The 19,332-nt window shown below is 50.5% G+C and overlaps 1 protein-coding gene across 3 annotated transcripts in view; it reads left to right on the top strand.

Annotated features, from left to right (window-relative positions):
• The window catches only part of HSF1 (heat shock transcription factor 1), a 108,251-nt gene extending 94,694 nt beyond the window's left edge, over window positions 1-13,557 (top strand). For 2 of the 3 annotated variants that reach the window (XM_030554050.1, XM_030554052.1), the window contains exons 10-14: window positions 1,365-1,451; window positions 7,560-7,665; window positions 7,810-7,875; window positions 11,579-11,648; window positions 12,671-13,557. In XM_030554050.1, coding sequence (XP_030409910.1) covers window positions 1,365-1,451; window positions 7,560-7,665; window positions 7,810-7,875; window positions 11,579-11,648; window positions 12,671-12,876 — 535 coding nt within the window. In that variant the 3' untranslated portion in view covers window positions 12,877-13,557. The remainder of the gene's footprint in view (window positions 1-1,364; window positions 1,452-7,559; window positions 7,666-7,809; window positions 7,876-11,578; window positions 11,649-12,670) is intronic. The other variant, XM_030554051.1, reaches the window with a different exon arrangement.
• The last annotated feature ends 5,775 nt before the right edge of the window (window positions 13,558-19,332 follow it).

The raw sequence follows: 19,332 nt of genomic DNA, 5'->3' as shown, positions 1-19,332 counted from the left end.
GGAGGACAGGGTCAAAATTCAAAATGATCTGGACAAATTGGAGAAATGGTCTGAGGTAAACAGGATGAAGTTCAATAAAGATAAATGCAAAGTGCTCCACTTAGGAAGGAATAATCAATTTCACACATACAGAATGGGAAGAGACTGTCTAGGAAGGAGTATGACAGAAAGAGATCTAGGGGTCATAGTGGACCACAAGCTTAATATGAGTCAACAGTGTGATACTGTTGCAAAAAAAGCAAACGTGATTCTGCGATGCATTAACAGGTGTGTTGTAAACAAGACACGAGAAGTCATTCTTCCGCTTTACTCTGCGCTGGTCAGGCCTCAGCTGGAGTATTGTGTCCAGTTCTGGGCACCACATTTCAAGAAAGATGTGGAGAAATTGGAGAGGGTCCAGAGAAGAGCAACAAGAATGATTAAAGGTCTAGAGAACATGACCTATGAAGGAAGGCTGAAGGAATTGGGTTTGTTTAGTTTGGAAAAGAGAAGACTGAGAGGGGACATGATAGCAGTTTTCAGGTATCTAAAAGGGTGTCATCAGGAGGAGGGAGGAAACTTATTCACCTTAGCCTCCAATGATAGAACAAGAAGCAATGGGCTTAAACTGCAGCAAGGGAGATTTAGGTTGGACATTAGGAAAAAGTTCCTAACTGTCAGGGTAGTTAAACACTGGAATAGATTGCCTAGGGAAGTTGTGGAATCTCCATCTCTGGAGATATTTAAGAGTAGGTTAGATAAATGTCTATCAGGGATGGTCTAGACAGTATTTGGTCCTGCCATGAGGGCAGGGGACTGGACTCGATGACCTGTCGAGGTCCCATCCAGTCCTGGAGTCTATGAGTCTATATCCCAGGGAGACTGCAGTCCATCTTGGCCCAAGCAACCATCCATTCAGATTAAAATGGAGCATCACGCACTGGCCCCTGTGTTCTCAGGGGGTTAAAGGTCCATCTGGAAAATGATAAGAGACTATGATCCATGAGTTAGAATGCCCCAGTTCAGCCCTTCGCCATCCCTGAGGTACAGCAGACCCACCTCAGAAGTAGTTTCTGGCTGAGAACCTTCTAACTGAGCATGGCTGTGATGGAATTGTGCTGTCCTCTGGCTTTCTTTTGCGGGGAATGTTCATTTTTGGTTTTCATTGTTAATAACAATTTTGTCTCAGCCTTGGAATTGCTGGGCTGCCCAGGAGAGCCCTGCGATAACTTGGGTGCAGTGAAGTGCATGCCACTTTAGCTAAAGCACAGGAGCATGGTTGATTAACTGTTCTTGCCTTTGAAAGTAACAAATGTTTCATTCCTGAAAGTGTCTGATTCTGAGTCTTTTGAATCTAGCATTCCTCTTCTCTTTGTATTTTTCAGTTTGACTCGCACTCCGCAGATGTCAGAAGTCACTCGTCTTTTCCCCAGTTCTTCCACTTCCTCACTTCATTGCAGATCACAGCAAGGGTTAGCATTTCAATAGCCTGATGTCTGAGGCATTGCAGTCCTGGGCAGGAAAGCAGGGGAACACTGTGCTGCACGGAGAGCTGTCCTTGCTTTGAGGTCAGCTTTCCCTACAGTAACTAGCTTATAAGCAGTTCTTTGGAGTCCATATCACAAAAAAACACTACCAAACCTGGCACTGGATGGCAGCCTTGTTGGCCAGCTCCACATAGAGGCTAAGTATTGAATGGGCCATGGAGACTGAGCTCCCTTCTCATCCCTCCGGGTGGTCTTGGCAGGGTGGTGCAGGGAAGCCTGTCTTGGTGTTGCTGATGCACCTTCTCTTTCGTGGATGACAGAGATAGCCGTAAGAGCTGCTTTTGGGGACTGAGACTTGGGTGGTCGTTCCTTGGGGTCGGAGCAGTCATTGGTGTCCAGGAATAGGAGCCCACGGTCAGAGCGGACGTCGGAGGTCAGGGGCCAGAGTCAAGGATCTTTGGAAGTTAGGAATGGGGCCTAGGGTCAGAGCCGGCTTACCTGGAGTGAGGCAAGACAGCAGCAAGGTTGGGGCCAAGCCAGGAGCAATGGCTGGAAATAAGCAGGCATAGGAGATATCACAGCCTTGAGCAGCTGCCGAACTGGTGCTGCTGCTGGGCTGAAGAGCTGGTCTGCTGACTCTGCCTGCCAGTCAGGCATCCCAGTATGGCGGGAACATGCTCGTTAGATTGCCCAGAGACTGGCTCTGCTGCAGGACCAAATTCCTGACAGCTGCCAAGCTGGCATCTTTAGCCTGCGTGAAATTCAGTCAGAGGAAAAATGAATCATTTCAGTGGAATCCAGTGTGAGCCCAGGGCTTGAATGATTTCATGTAGTAGTGAAGGAACAATGAAACTCCCCACTGCAGCTAGCACCATGTACCAAGGTGCATTGTTAGTGAGACCATAGAGTAGATGCAAGAGAGATACGGCCTCCTCGGTGTGACATTAGATTGCCACAGTCTGGCCTGTCTTATTGCTGCCAGCAAGCGGAACCTCTGGGAGGGAAATTGTTGCAGTGACCAGAAGTAATCCAGAGATTTTTCTCTTGGTCCTTAAGTTCAGAGCATTGGCGATAACAGTGCAGTGCCCAACTAGGGTCTTACTTTTAAGCTATTTACAATAAAATGTGTAGATGACAGCTTGTAATTAGTAGAATTAAAGTTTGGAAGGACACAAATGTGTGAAGGCGAAGTGAAGGTTGGGCTCCTGGCTGTGAGAGCTGCTCGTTGCTAACGCAGTATGTGTTAGCTGTGTTTTGTGGGGAACCGAGGCACCCGGCACTGACGCTTTACAGCTCCACTAGAGAGCCTTGCTGTGGTTAGCAAATGTGTCCCCATTCCCACTGTAGACTACACAACTTAAAGTAAACCGGGGCGGTAAACATTGTCTTGTGGCAGACACAAGCCAATTAGGCAACTGCTGGCTGAGCACAACACATGTAAAAGTATAGTTGTAGTGCAAAGAAAGAGTGATTATGATGCTGTCATAATGGACGGACGTGTCTAATTATCTCCCGGGGTGGCCATATCCAAACTTGCTCAGTTGACAAGTCAAAAGAGGTTTTTTCTCCCTGCCAGCCGTGCAAATTCACCATGGGGACTGAGGCAAGCTGCATTCCGTCTGCCTCCTACGATCAGAACTTCACTGACAGTTCATGAAGCAGAACATAATCCGACTTGCTTCCTATAGTATGTAGAGCAGGGATGGGCAAACTTTTCGGCCCGAAGGCCACATTTGGGTGGAGAAATTGTATGCAGGGCCATGAATGTAGGGCTGGGGCAGGAGGTTGGGGTGCTAAGTGCGGGAAGGGGCTCAGGGCAGGGTGTTGGGGGCTCAAGACGGGATTGGGGTGTGGCAGGGGGTTCGGAGAGTGAGCTCTGGCCCAGTGCTGCTTACCTGGAGCAGCTCCGGTGTGGCAGCAACGTGCAATGGGGCTAAGGCAGGCTCTCTGCCTTCCCTCTGCCCTCCTCCCTCCCCCAGGGGCCGCAAGGACGTGGTGCTGGGCCAGGGCAGGCCGGGAGCCCGCCTTAGCCCAACAGCGCCACGGGCTTGACAATCCCGCGGGCCGGATCCAAAGCCCTCAGGGGCCACAGTTTGTCCACCCCTGATGTAGAACCACCAGCATCAATGCGCGTACCTGCCCACAGAGAGCAGATCTGTTGAATAAGAAGGTGCTGTTTTTACATAGCTACTTCTCAGACTATGAAACAGCCCACACAAAGAGAGACCACACAGCATGCACTAACCCACATCGCTTCCTCAGACAGAAAATCAGATAGCGAGGATCTCATGATAGCATGTGTTCTATCTGCCAGGCTGCCCCTGGGAGCCGAGGAGCTGGCGCTGGAGTGAAGTGTGGTGTACAGCAAAGGTTTGGTATTCTTATGAGGGAGCTGGCAGTCAGAACAGAAAGAGACGAGAGGCTCTTAGCAGTGGTTCCAGAGAAGATGCACTGTTTTCTGAAGTGTATGTGAATGGAGAATGTGACTGGTGAAGCATATCCAGAGCTTTCATTCAAGAACGCTCTGATGGGTTCATTTAAGCGTATAAATCTGTCCTGAAATCATAGCTTTTAACTGCTTTCTCTGCACCATGATTCATGTACCTGGGGACAGACAAACCTACTGTACATTAGTCTGGTTCATTCTCCAAAAATGCAGCTGTTATTTCATAGATCTTACTACTGGGTCACATGGCCTCCAGCCTGAGCCTCCTGGGTGTTCTGCCTCATGTCAGAATTCCCTGTCTCCACTCAGCAGTCCTGCGCTTCCAGGCACTCAGCGCTCACGGTGATGACAGCTGCTGTGTCTCACAGCTACTTCTGGCTCTTCGGTTTCCAGGACGTGTGCACGCTGCTCTTTCTGCCAGGTGTGTGGATCAGGAACCCTCTTCACCAGAGGATCTGACTTGAACTGGAACTAGTCTCCTTCCACAGTGCTGAAATGAGTCTTCTGACCTCTCTCCCATACTCAGAGGTCAGCATGTCTCTCTCCCCCTTGCCCCTTTTGAGTTCCCTCAGACCATCCCCCTCGAGTTGGCGAGATGCAGAGACACTGGGGCAAGCCTTACTAGACTCTTCAAGTTCCATCCTTCTCAGGGCCACATGCACTGCCCTCCCTCTGAACTTCCTTGGAGGCAAGCGTCGTTGTGCACGCCTCTTACTCCCACCCGGAGTACACTGAGGAAGTTAGAGTATGAGTGCATTGCTCATTATTCCTCTGCCACAGAGCGTTTGGTGACAGAGCCAGCTGGAGAGTGCAGTTCAGAGACCTCAGAGCCTGAGTTCAGGAAGAGGGGTTTACCTGTTAGCAGTGTGAGAACCAGGCTGTATCACCAAGATTAGAAAACACAGGGACAGAATTCCTTTCTCTCCTCCAAGAGCTGCAGGGAGATTTTAAGAAGCTGCTCTGGAAGGGCTTGGAAGTGGTTTGAAACTCCTGAATATTCCAATCCTAGTTTTGCCACTGACTTGTTATTTGACCATGGTTAACTCTTTGCTCTGTGTGTCTGCCCTCCAAGCCCCCTGGCAGTAAAGAGACTAGCTGTGGTCAAATGTCATAGCTTCATTCCATCCTCACTTCGTGACCCTTGGCATCCCCAGTCCATGCTAGTCAAAGCTGTTTTCTAACGAGGGTTGCTGGAAATACCTCAGATCCTGCAGCACATTCCTGGTACTATGTACTGAAGGCTTCAGGACTGGGCTGGAAATCCGTGCAGAGTACGCTCTTTGGGGAACATACACAGCTAAGTGACTAATCTGTGCAGAGCCTTGGCCTTGGAAGAGCTGCAAAATCTCTTTGTGACTCCTGGTTATATACCCAGGGAAACTAAGAGAGGAGTGTGTTCTTGGTCCTTGTCTGTGCCCTGCTTTTCCTGCGTCCGCTAGCAGTATTCCTGCCGTCGGTGTGTATGGTTATTCTGACAGCGTAATCGTTTCTGCAGTTAGATTTTCTTAGCTGGGAGATGTGAATTTGCAGCATCTGTTACCAGCAGTGATGACAGACAGTCTTGGTTAGGTGGTTGGTGTCACCATTCTTTGCAGGCAGCTGATACTGTAACTGCAAGACTTTTGCGGCATTATTTTCCTTGAAGGAAGGTAATTGTGAAGACATTCTAAATGGCCAAGGAGGTTCTCTGTTCTGCAGGACACTCCCTGGCCACAGGAGTTGGAGAAACAAACACTAGCCAGATGCAGGTTTCCAGAGAGAAGGGAGAAGTAGCTTTTGTGTAGTTTTTCACTCTTCTTTTTGGTGGCATTTATAGCATCATGCTGCCAACACAGGCAGTGTGGAGCAGATGACGGATGACTGCTCCTTCTGAGCTTGCTTTGCACTACCCCAGCACATACGTGTTTCTCTGCTGTCTTCTTCATTCGTCAGGAGTGCAGCATCTCCTCAGCTGAGCTCCAGACAAGCACTGGCTCTGTGTTGTCAGAACACCTGGGCTGAAGACACCTGAAAGGTTTTTTGACCCACCGCACGTTTTCAGTCCTTGTCCGTCATCATCTCCAGGAGCCAATGAGATTCCTCACAGGACAGAAGAGCCTGGCGGTGCCCATCGAACCTGGAACCTTGTGTTCAAGCATGCTTCCAGCATGCTAGAGCTGAGACTTCCACTGCAGACTTTCGGAGCGCTCTCCTGAACAGGCAGGCCTTGCTTTTCTTGGGTTCCAAGCAGCATGCAGTTAGGAATCAACCCAAAATACAGCTCCGTGGTGCAAGGAGTAGTAATAGTGCCATGTCTCCCTCCCAGCATGGAGTGCCATCCACTTGGGACAGGAGCTCACGCTCTGGGTTTCCGTGGCCCACAGATGAAGCCACGATGGGCCACATCTACCACTGCTGAGCTCCACTAACCTCAGTGGGCTTCTGCACAGCCCAGTGTTCCCAAGGCACAGACCCTGAGAAGAGCAGTCCTGGCATTCGAGAATATTTCTGAGAGAAAGTGATCCCAGCCTGCACCCAAGTGTCTGGGAAACGTGCAGATTTATGCCATCCGTTTGCTCCAGCTACTCTAGAACATCAGGAACATCAGTGGTATGAACATCAAGGAACAGGAATAAGAAGCCACCGCAGGAGATGTTCAGGAATTGAAGCCAGCTCCCCCACTCCTTCGTTCCCACTTCAGCTTTGATTATTATCTTTTTGCTATCCAGATAACCATCAGCAAAATCTACCAGACCCAGGTCTGTGTCAGTTCAACTCTAGTCCTCCCAGGACAACCTACCTCCTAGGAATTACTTGGTCTCTCCTAAGACAGGGCCTGGAGAGTCAGCCATGTTTGTCACTGAGTCCTCCTGACCTGGTTAACACTGAGCCGTTGTCCTGAGCTGTTGCTGTTAGATTATGATCGTGGTATGATTTCAGGGAACCCAGTGCTTTACACATTGTACATGTACATACATCCTCACATGCCCGTTAGCCATGCAGAGGTGCGCACAGGCTGGGACGTTGGCTTTCCCAGATGAGTGGGAACGACTCCAGTTATCTTTAGTGTCATGGGGCAAATCAGTAGCTTTTGTTAATGATGGCATGAGACTTTTCCAGTGCCTGTTCCACGGACAGGGCTTTTATCAGACCAGTACAGGGCTCTTGGAACCACTTTTCCCCGGACTGATGTCAGCAGGGCTTTTACCCTCTTCTTGCCCCATATCAGCTATGGCAGGACTGACAACACTGAGGTACCTGGACCAAAGAACGAGTCCAAAGTATCTGGCTGCAGAGGTGCAGAGTATAATGAGACCCTGTCCTAAATGGTGTTAGGTGTCCTGGTGCATTCTGGGAATATTAACCATATGTGTTGTCATAAGACACCCACTGTTTCTTCGTCATCCGAGTTGCTGGCCCTTACCGCTCTCGGCAGGAACAGGCCTGGTGAGAGCCTTGTTCTGGTGGTGTGTCAGCATACCTGAGCTCACTGGCAAGGACAGGACTGAAGGCTGGCACACGTGGGTAATTAGCCAGGAGTCCAAACTCTGCTTTCCTGCTCAGTTTTAATAGAGGTTTTGTTCCTGGGGTTGAGAGAGTCCCCTGTGTGAGCCCAGAGGAAGTCTGCTAACCTTGACCTGGTCTGTGTTCTCCTTTCTGTGACGCAGGAGCGAGCTAAATGACCATCTGGATACCATTGATTCCAACCTGGATAACCTCCAAACCATGCTGACCACGCACGGCTTCAGTGTAGACACTAGTGCTCTGCTGGACGTGAGTATCTCAAACCCTCCCTCCCAGAGCAGGGACCGAGCTGTGGCCCGCGGTACCGTGTGCGTCAGGGCAGCATCCACTGAATTTCCACAGCGTGTCTGGGGTGTTTTCCTTCCCTGCACTAATAGTTCTTTCCTTTGGCAGCTGTTTAGCCCTTCAATGACGGTTACAGACATGAACCTTCCTGACCTGGACAGCAGCCTTGCGAGCGTGAGTAGCTGTGAAACATCCCTCCATGCACACACAGCTGCCAGAACAAAGTGCCTTGTGCCGCTCTGCAGCAGCCCCTGCCCCTGGTGAAAGGAAGGCCCTGACAGGCTCTGAAGGGAGTCCAGGCCAGCCCCAGGCCACAGTGTGGGGGAGAGTCTCTCTCAGCCCTGGGAGGGCTTGCGGCGCCACCAGGCAGAAATCATTCCGTTAGCACCAAGGCTTCCTCTGACTGATCCGTTCAGGGAGCAGATGTGCCTCATCACTCACACTGCGCTAAGTAGGTGCTGAGACTTCATCTCTCAGGCCAGCCCTGCTCCCTCAGCACTGAGCTGCACTGAAGCCCATAGAACTGCATGTGGTTTCAATAAACCCTCCCTTCTGCTTTGTAAACCTTCCGAAGAGGTTTCCCTTAAAGGCAGATTCCAGTGATGTCCACAGCATATTGTCGTATTCGTTATTGCATGTACCTGCACAGCGCCAGCAATGCGTCAGTGCTAGAGAAGAGCTCTGTGCAGCTCGAAGGCATGTCTCTCTCCCCAACAGAAGTTGCTCCACTAAAAGATAGTTACCCTCCTCCTCCCCTCCCCCCGTCTCAGTGCTGAACAGCCAGTCCCAGCCCTGAGATGCTCACAGGCCCAATGCTGCTATAGAGACACTCATCTGGATGTAATGGGCCAGTGTAGCCATCCCATAGTTCAGACTGATCCTAACTTACAGCTATAAGATCCGTTTTTAACTTCCGTGTAACTTGTCCCAAAAATGACTGGATCCCCTGAGCTCTCCTAGGCCAGGCAGGATTTGTCTGGGAGGTTTGGTAACCTTCAGAAAAGGGGGGTTGCAATTAAGGTATTTCACAAATATCCATCATTCCTTTTCTGAACATTTTTCCTAGCTTCCTACCCCCAAAATGGCTTGGCCCCAAACACCAGGTGGCTGGCTGAGTCAGACGGGGGCCTCTGAGTGTTACTGGGAGAGAGCTGGGGGATCACAGAGACTCATAGACTCTAGAACTGGAAGGGACCTCGAGAGGTCATCGAGTCCAGTCCCCTGCCCTCATGGCAGGACCAAATACAGTCTAGACCATCCCTAATAGACATTTATCTAACCTACTCTTAAATATCTCCAGAGATGGAGATTCCACAACTTCCCTAGGCAATCTATTCCAGTGTTTAACTACCCTGACAGTTAGGAACTTTTTCCTAATGTCCAACCTAAATCTCCCTTGCTGCAGTTTAAGCTTCTTGTTCTATCCTTAGAGGCTAAGGTGAACAAGTTTTCTCCCTCCTCCTGATGACACCCTTTTAGATACCTGTAAACTGCTATCATGTCCCCTCTCAGTCTTCTCTTTTCCAAACTAAACAAACCCAATTCCTTCAGCCTTCCTTCATAGGTCATGTTCTCAAGACTTTTAATCATTCTTGTTGCTCTTCTCTGGACCCTCTCCAATTTCTCCACATCTTTCTTGAAATGCGGTGCCCAGAACTGGACACAATACTCCAGTTGAGGCCTAACCAGTGCAGAGTAAAGGGGAAGAATGACTTCTCGTGTCTTGATTACAACACACCTGTTAATGCATCCCAGAATCACGTTTGCTTTTTTTGCAACAGTATCACACTGTTGACTCATATTAAGCTTGTGGTCTACTATGACCCCTAGATCTCTTTCTGCCATACTCCTTCCTAGACAGTCTCTTCCCATTCTGTATGTGTGAAACTGATTGTTCCTTCCTAAGTGGAGCACTTTGCATTTATCTATTGAACTTCATCCTGTTTACCTCAGACCATTTCTCCAATTCGTCCAGATCATTTTGAATTTTGACCCTGTCCTCCAAAGCAGTTGCAATCCCTCCCAGTTTGGTATCGTCTGCAAACTTAATAAGCGTACTTTCTATGCCCACATCTAAATCGTTGATGAAGATATTGAACAGAGCCGGTCCCAAAACAGACCCCTGCGGAACCCCACTTGTTATACCTTTCCAGCAGGATTGGGAGCCATTAATAACTACTCTCTGAGTACGGTTATCCAGCCAGTTATGCACCCACCTTATAGTAGCCCCATCTAAATTGTACTTTCCTAGTTTATCTATAAGAATATCATGCGAGACTGTATCAAATGCCTTACTAAAGTCTAGGTATATCACATCCACCGCTTCTCCCTTATCCACAAGGCTCATTATACTATCAAAGAACGCTATCAGATTAGTTTGACACGATTTGTTCTTTACAAATCCATGCTGGCTATTCCCTATCACCTTACCACCTTCCTGTGTCATGTTTATAACATTGACTCTGTAAATTATTTAAACTGCCCTTCTGCTGAGTCCTGGCTCTGCAGCAAGGGCTGCTCTGCAGAGAAAGAGGTGGGGCCTGGATCGGGTGGGATGTGGCTTGGATTCTTGGGGACAGGGCAGGGCAGGGCAGGCGGGATGGTGAAGAACAGGGAAGAATGATATGGCTGTGGGGTTGGATCCCTGAACTGTTCACTTCTAGACTGTCCAGCCTTTGGGTTTTTAGGGAAGCCGTTGAGTATTTGTAAGTGAGATTTGTTTGTTGATGGGCTTTTAACTGGGCTCCTCTAAAATTTACAGCTTAACTCTTCAGCTAACGAAGTGGTTTGGATTTATGTGCAGTATGTATGTCATAGTTCTCTCTTCTCTAATGCTGGGATGGACACTTGGTTTGCTCCTGTCCTCACTTTGCCTTTGCACTGCTCTAAATCTCTGTGCTGGGGACAGACTCGGCTGCACAGGTTCCCAAAGTGTGGTGGGCTTGAGTCCAGAGAGCTGGGTGAGTGCACATGGGGTCAGCTTCTTCTGACTGCGAGATAGAGTTAAAAGAAGCTAAATATACATTTAAACGTCCTCCTAATGTGGCTTTTCCATGGAAGCAGTTGCTGCAGTGATGACAGGCACACGGACCCATGAGGCAGTCCCTGCATTAACCAGTTTTCCACACTATGAAAAGGTTGAAGAACCCCTGATCCAAACACAGCAGCCTGTCTGGTCCTGGGATTAGCAGTGATTCCCCTCAGAGACTGTCAAGCCTTAGACTGACCCAGTTTTCTTTACCCCCCGGGGCAGTTACTTGAACATTTGGGTCCCTCGGGGGCGTTCTGCCATTTCCCACGGCTCTCTCCTGTTCTTACAGCCCTACAAATCTACTGCTTCCCAGCCCAGCCTGGTTCTTACTGCAGGGCTGTGTCCAAAGGCCACGCTGACCATTCACCAGCAGCATGAGGCGTGCTCTTGCCTTTCGTGCTGGTAACAATAAGACTTTGCATAAAACATGTTCTGTTGCAAGCATGTTCTGAGGGCTGCCCATGGAGACTACAGATCCCAGCATGCAATATGGCTTCCTGCTCAGATCAAGGTGAGCACTGCAGGCAGCAATCTGCAGTGTCTCAGGCCACATCTGTATGAAAAGCAGAGCTGGTCCGTATAGTTCTCCAAGGCAGCCTTGGTCATCGGGAGACTGGAGCAGGCTGAACAGACTCCACCAGAGACTGCAGTAGCTCACCGATGATATTTGCTAGCTCCCAGACTATTTTAGTCTCCCGCCTGCTGGCACTTCCACATTACAAGCCACAGCTGTGTGTGCACTTCCCTGAGGTACCCAAGGGAGAGGTCCCTTCCCTCTCCCGGCTCCCTATGCAAAGGAGTTTGACTTGTGTAGTGCACTTAGCAGCCCAACTTGTCTCCCCGCAGATCCAGGATCTCCTCTCATCCCAGGAACAGCAGAAACCTGCTGAGACAGACGCCAGCACAACAGACATGGGTAAGAAGGCCCCTGCCCCTGCATCCTCCCATTAGTGACCCGTGAGCAGAGGGGTCAAGGCCCAGTTTGAGGATCTCTCCAGCCAGCAGCAACTCTCTCAAAGAAACATTGATGATCAAGTCTAGGTGTGCATATTGTCACTGTGCTGCTTGGACCCCAGGCATCTAGGTGGGGGCTCTCCCTTGGTTCCCCATATTCTCTAGGGGCCTGTGCCCCCAAGATGGTAACTTTTGGCTCTTCCTTCACCACCACCACCACCCCGGCTGCGCATGCAGCCTCTGGTGGTAACCTGTACGTCCCCCTTCCCTTTCCCAAGCTGGGCCAGGGGATGTCTCCCTGGAGGCATGTGTCCTTGAGCTGGTAACCAGTGCGTTCTGAGCAGGCGTCAAAGTTTTCACCAACCAGTTCCCATATCTCTCCCTGTTGTAAATCTTGATCCCCCTTCCTTGTACTGTGGGTGACTCTTGTCTGTGACTGCAGGGCTGCTTCCTTCTCAGCTTGCCAAGTGCACCCTTTTCTTTCCCCGGAAGCTGCACCTCTCCTCTCCTGGCCTCCGATGGCACGAGTGAGACAGGTCCCAGCTGGCTACCTGCTGACACGCTAGCCCCACCGGGCAGAGTTCGTTTCAAAAGCAGGCCCCTCTGTGTGCTGCTCACACTGCTGAAGGGCGAGGCCCATGAGCCCCCTGGGCATGCCTTCTCCCCAGTCCAGAGACAGCATGCTCTAAGGTCTGAGCTGGGAACCAGACCCTCCTCCACACTGATTCCTGCTCGGCCAGGGGCGTGCTGAGTGGCCATGTGCACAGGTCCCAGCTGTAAGCCGGGGGTGTCCCTGAGCTGCCTCTCGGGCTGGGAGATGAGCAGTTACTGTTGATAAAGTCCATTCACGTTCTGCTCCCGGTGCTCAGCTCTTTGCTAAGAGGCTACTCAAATGTCTCCTCTCCCCCCAGCGTTTGGCCCTGAGCCTGCGAGTCCTTCCTCCCCACTGAGATCCCCCTTCTAACGTGAGCCATCTCCTTGCAGGAAAGCAGCTGGTGCACTACACCGCTCAGCCCCTCTTTCTGGTGGACTCGAGCGCTGTCGACATGGGGAGCGGAGACCTGCCCATCTTCTTTGAGCTGGGGGAAGGGCCATATTTCACTGATGGCGAAGAGTACTCGGAAGACCCCACCATCTCTCTCCTGTCGGGGACTGAGCAGGCCAAACCCAAGGACCCTGCCGTATCCTAAGGCTGAGTGCGAGAACACGCTCTAAAGGGAAATCCAGCCACCAGCCTCCTTGCTTTGCACAGACATTGAAAGCTCTGAACACCCTTCGGTCCATGTTTGCTTCCCCCGGCACTGTGAGGATTTCATTTGTGTGTGTGCTTAATGAGGTGTTTTGAAATCTGCTTTAGGTTCTAGCCACCCGGTATAGGGCTCCTCCAGGTTGGAAGTCTTGGGGGGCTGAGCAGTGCTGACCCCTGTGCTGTGGTTGTCATCACACCGGCCAGAGAGGCTAGACAGGCACCGGGGCTTGGATGTGCAGGCAGGAGATCTGGGTGGTCACAGGATAGCTAGTCACTAAGTGAGATTGTGTTTCGTTCTGCACTCCAGGCGAGGAGGGTGGCCATGCCCTACACAAGATCCCAACAGTTGGCGAAGGTCGGCAGGCGCTTCGCCCCTGCCATGGAGATGGGGCGTGGCGGCAGGGCCGCACGATGCTCCCGGGCATGTAGAAGGGGTTGTGGGTTTGCGGCAGGGAATACCCCCTCCCCCCAGTGAGGTGGACGTGGTGTTTTTTAAAGCTGGCGCTGATGGGCTGGGTCCCTCGGTGGTCTCTGCCACGCAGTTGGCTCCCTGCTGCTCTGTGTGTGCGTGGCAGGACCCCTCGGCTCCCCCAGCCCAGCCACGGAGAAGCCGAACTTCCTCTTTTCTTTTCTCTTGATCCGTGTGTGTTTCTTTTCTTCGTGTTGTTTTTTGGTTTGGTTTGGTTGTTTTTGCTTAGCAGTAAAAATTTGTACATTTACACTTCAGATTGTTAATAGTAAAAACTGTATTTTGGATTTTTACATGAGAGAAGCAGCGCCCACTTCTATCTATCTATCTATCTCTGTATATATAAATATCTATATATACATACAAATATCTATAAAACAAATGGCCTCTCATCTGGCGGCTCCTCTGTGGTCAAAAGCTTTATTTTTGTCCTCTGTGTTGGGGGAGTGAAGCTGGCGGAGAAGGTCCTGGGCACTAGCCATGGTCCTGAGAGCTGCTTGGCTTCCCCTGTAACTGCCCTCTGCAGCCCTGGATGCTGATGCGTGGGCCTGGCTCCATGTGCTGGGTGCTCTGCCTTTGGAGCAGCAGCTTGAGCTGTTACCCCCCTGTCCATAAGAGCCAACATTCCTGCTTCCAGCTTCAGCAAAAGAAAACAGCAGATGCCGAAGTCAAGTTTCTCTTGCACATCTCAGCAGAGCAGGGGATGGCTCCAGGTTTGGGTGATGGAGGATCTGGGGTTTATTTTTGGGGGTGGAGGTCTTTAAATTCCATGTTGTGCTTTCCCTGCTGAGATCCCACACCAGGTTTAAGGGCTGAATTTTCAAGGATGTTTCTGTTTTCGAGCCCATTGGGGGTGAGCGTGCAGCTCAGCCCATGTCGATGTGCCAGACGTGTGTTGGACACTTGCACGCCTCTGAGGAGTGCTTTTTTAATAAGAACAATAAAAGAAAAATTGCATTGTTAAGTTTAGTGTGTTCAAAACTTCCCTCCCTCTTTGTCCTCTGTGGGTAGTTAATGTCGTGATTAATCGTATGTGCTGCTTGTATCTCTGTTGGTTGTACAGAAAATGTGGTGACTGCTTGAACTCATGGGACTTCTGCAGGCAGCAGCTCGTAGACAGGTTTTTCCTGGCTGACATCAGAGCAAGGGCTGCATGCACTAAGTGAACAAGTGTTGCAAGAAACCAGGGCTTCAGACCCCTGGAGTTTGTAACAGGCACAGGGCCTGGGGCCAGCCTGCCGCTGGTGTTCTTCAGGCCTTGGTGATAATGGTTGGTTACGACATCTAAGAGCTGGTACCATGTACAATCATTGCTTTCCACAGGACTGGTCTGCACGGTGTTCGCCAGTCCTGGGATCCCATCCCAAAACACAGTGCTTCACCTCTGGGAATTGCCCGGTGCCCAGTAACACAGCTGAGTACTATGGGGTAGGGGCTGTAGAATCCCAGAATGAACTGAGGTTACAAGTGCAGTGTACAGACGCACCTCCACACACACACACACACACTTGCACAATCATTCCGTCCGGAAAGCCTTGCGTAACTTGAATGTTGCGTAAATCGGAAACATAGACCCGTACGTTATGCAAAAATTTCCACAACTCAAAAATCTTATTTCTAGCTTTTCCGAAACGGAATTTGCATAAGTCGGGTCTTGTGTAACCCGGGGAACGTGTCTCTGGGTGGGGGACACAGGGATGAATGAGGTGCAGCCATTGCATGCAGGCGAGGTCCCTGCAGCGCTCTCCTGGGTTAGCAGAGATGCAGGCCAAAGAGTGGAGCTTATTGCCCACTTTCCACATCCCCTGCGACCTCCCTGGGGGCCATGCACTGGGAGTGGTGTTCGGCGCAGTGGGCCTGGTCCAGTTCCCATTGGAGCTGCCAGTAAAAAGAGCAGAGTGATGTGTATCAGAGCCCTGCATCCTGAGGAGCGTCATGTTCTCTGGGGGTACGTCTGCACTGCAAGTAGACACCCGTGGTTGGCCTGTGCCAGCTGACCCAGCCTAAAGGCCTGTATAACTGCAGTGTAGACATTTGGGCTGGAGCCAGGGCCGTAGGACCCTGCAAGGTGGGAGGGTCCCAGAGCTTGGGCTGCAGCCCAGGCCTGAAAGTCCCCACCACAATTAAACAGCCCCTTGGCCCGAGCCCCGCGAGCCCAAGGCAGCTGACACGGGCCAGCCACAGGGTCTCATTGCAGGGCAGACAGACCCTTTGTGCCTCTGGAGCTCCTCAAGCCCACAGCTGGCTCTGTTACCTGGCTACCTGCATATTCCTTCAGCTTCCTTCTCCAGCAGCCCGCTCCTGTGTATTCCCGTGAGCTGGTTTGTCATGACACTGGCTCTCCTGGAACTGACTGCCTTCCCTTTTGCAGTGTTTACCATCTTGCTCCTTCATTTGGGTTCGAGCTGTATTGCACGTGCATGGCAGGTGCTCCCCACCCCCCATGTCCCTAGCTGGACATCGCTATTGCCCCTTTCATTCAGCAGATGGGTGGTACGCTTCCATTCCAGACTCGTCTGATCTAGGCCTTGCGTCTCCGCCACAGTCACCTCTTCCCTTCTCCAGGAACACCAGGCTCCATGTCCCTTGTGCCCCATGTCATTATGCCAGGTGTTTGCTCCCCCTGCCCCTCTTGGCAGGAAGTCATTCTGACGCTGTTTCTACTTCCTGGATTTTCTTCTCCCAAGTTTCGGAACCCATCTCTGATGTGAGAACCCCCACATCCATGACAAGGGTTTCTGGCTGTCCTTAGCATGTGTCTGTCCCCCTCCCAGCCGTGCTGGCTGTGATGTGAAAAGGGGAGCTCTGTGTGTCGGAAGCAGAAAGAATTGTCCGGATGAACTGGAATTACCATAATGAGTCTGGCAAAAGAAGACTGCTGCTGTTGTAGGGAACGTCACGTGGCCCCTCCGCAGTCCAGCTTTGTGTGGGTGTGAGTGAGAACACATGAATTCAGTCCTCTGTACTATAAATACTACACACAGGACTGCAGAGGGCCCCGCCCTGCCGAGCTGCATCTGTGCTGAGGGGTGTGACGAAGGAGTGATCATCCTCACTGGGAAAGAGCAGTCCCTTTTGGATTGGTCTCTGTTACTTGGTGTGTCTCTGCTCCCCACTCTCCTCCAGCACCGGTGGCCTGGCCTCTTGTGACTGAAGAGTTTGTAAGCTGTGATGGGAAGACGGCAACTTCAGCTCTGCCTTACAAAATCTAAGTCGTTAAGAATGATGCAGAAAAGAAAGAAGTTCAACAAGCAGTTCTGTTCTACATTTGGAGGGAGGCAGGATGTTGTATTCAGATCACACGAGGATGATGACGTGTTTTTCAATCCATTAGTGACTTAGGAGGGTGATAAGTGACATCTGCTAGCAATGAACGTTGTTTAGTCAGCAGGATAACTTGCACCCAAGAGTTCTAAGGAGCCGGCTAAGGAGATCTCTGGCCAGCTAATGTTCATGTTGGGAGTAGCAGGAAAATTGCAGGAGACAGGAAGAGTACTAATATGCCGGTATTCAAAAAGGACAACAGGATGACCTGAAAGGCCAGTTAAGCTGACATCAGTCCTGGGCAGAATAACGGAACAGCTGATACAGGATTTAATAAAGAACGAAAGGCTAGGATTATAATTAATGCCAGTCAGCAAGGTTTTATGGAAAACAGATCTTGTCAAACAAACTCTGAGCTGGTTAGGCCTCCACTGGAGTATTGTGTCCAGTTCTGGGCACTGCATTTCAAGAAAGATGTGGAGAAATTGGAGGGGGTCCAGAGAAGAGCAACAAGAATGATTAAAGGTCTTGAGAACATGACCTATGAAGGAAGGCTGAAAGAATTGGGTTTGTTTAGTTTGGAAAAGAGAAGACTGAGAGGGGACATGATAGCAGTTTTCAGGTATCTAAAAGGGTGTCATCAGGAGGAGGGAGAAAACTTGTTCACCTTGGCCTCCAATGATAGAACAAGAAGCAATGGGCTTAAACTGCAGCAAGGGAGATTTAGGTTGGACATTAGGAAAAAGTTCCTAACTGTCAGGGTGGTTAAACACTGGAATAAATTGCCTAGAGAAGTTGTGGAATCTCCATCTCTGGAGATATTTAAGAGTAGGTTAGATAAATGTCTATTAGGGATGGTCTAGACAGTATTTGGTCCTGCCATGAGGGCAGGGGTCTGGATTTGATGACCTCTTGAGGTCTCTTCCAGTCCTAGAATCTATGAATCTATAACCCTATTTCCATTGTTCGATGTGATTACAAGGTTGGTTGATAAAGGTAACTGTGTAGGTGTAATAGATTTAAGAGTTTTGTAAGGCCTTTGACTTAGTATCACATGACATTCTGCTTTAAAAATAAGCATGAAATAGCACCAATAAAGGCCACACTAAATGGATTAAGAGCTGGCTATGTGACAGGTCTCAAGAAGTAATTGTCAATGGGGAATCAGCAAATGGAACTGTTTCTACTGGATTCCACAGGGGCTAGTTCTAGGCCTGAGGCGGTTCAACACTGTCGTCAGTGATCTGGAATTAAAACTGAAGTCACTGCTTATAAAACCCATGGATGATAAAGCTTGGCGGAGCGATAAATAAGAATGAAGACGGCAGTCATACAGCGTGATCTGGATTGCTTGGCAGGCTGGGCGCATTCAAACCAATGTGTTTATTGTCAAATGCAAAGTTATACATCTAGGATCATGGGATGCAGCCCTGACCTACAGACTGGGAGGGGGGCTGTATTCTGGGAGCAATGACTCTGCATGGGATCTAGGGGTCACAGTGCACAAAACAACATGAGCTCCTAGAGCAACGCTAGGTCAAAAAAGGGCTCAAAAAAAGAACTAGATCAGTTCAAGGAGGACAGGTCCATCAATGGCTATTAGCCAGGCTGGGCAGGGATGGTGTCCCTAGCCTCTCTTTGCCAGAAGCTGGGATGGATCACTCGATGATTCCCTGTTCTGTTCATTCCCTCTGGGGCACCTGGCATTGGCCGCTGTCGGCAGACAGGACACTGGGCTGGATGGACCTTTGCTCTGACCCAGTCTGGCCGTTCTTATGTGATCCTTGGATGCATGAACAGGGAATTCGTGAGCAGCAGGGGGGTGATTTTGTGTAGGGTGTTGGTGAGACTAATACTGAAATCCTGACTCGGGTTCTGGGGTCTGTTTTATAAAAAATGTTGAAAAATAGGAGAGGAGATAAACGAGCCACTAGAATGAGCTGAGGGCTAGAGAAAATGCCTGACAGTGAGACTCAGCGCTGGATCTGTTTAGCTTCTCCACGAGAAGGTAGAGCCGTGACTGCGTTCCAGAGTCTGGATCTCTTCAGGGGCTGATGGGCTCTTTTCTCTGATGGAGAGAGGCCTAATGAATAACTGCAACCCTAGCAGTGAAGCCCGGGCAGAGTCAGACGGGAAATGAGGCAGGCATGTCTGTGCCGTGCCGTTCACAGGGTCTTAGAGACAAGGCGGGTGAGCTCATCTCTTTTATTGGACCCACTTTTGTTTTTGTGAGAGCAGCTTCAGAGCGAGCGCTGTGCAGCGTCTCCGTGACAGAGGTGGGTCCAGTAAAGGGCTGACCTCACCCACACGTCTCTCCTACACTTCTGACAGGAGGGGGATGAACTGCTGCAGCAGACTCCCAAGAGACGTGGTGGATTTGCCATCTCTTGACGTCTTCCCACCCGGCCTGGCTCCCTGTCCGGACAGCTCTGGAGCCAGACACGAGTTCCTGGGTCATACGGGGGTAACGGTGGAATTCCCTAGCCTGGTATCAGACTAGATCAGCAGTTCTCAGAGTGTGGGGCGGGACCCCCCTTCAATGGGGTCGCCACGGCCAGCGTTAGACTTGCTGGGCCCTGGGGCTGAAGCCAAAGCCTGAGGACTAGGGCCTGGGGTGGCAGGGCTCTGCCCCCCCACATCACACACACCTCACACAGGGCAGCA

This window comes from Gopherus evgoodei, chromosome 2 (genome assembly GCF_007399415.2).
Source record: "Gopherus evgoodei ecotype Sinaloan lineage chromosome 2, rGopEvg1_v1.p, whole genome shotgun sequence".
NCBI classification, from domain to species: Eukaryota; Metazoa; Chordata; order Testudines; family Testudinidae; genus Gopherus; species Gopherus evgoodei.
The sequence above is the reverse complement of the archived record's forward strand: the minus strand, read 5'-3'. Positions and strand labels throughout refer to the sequence as shown.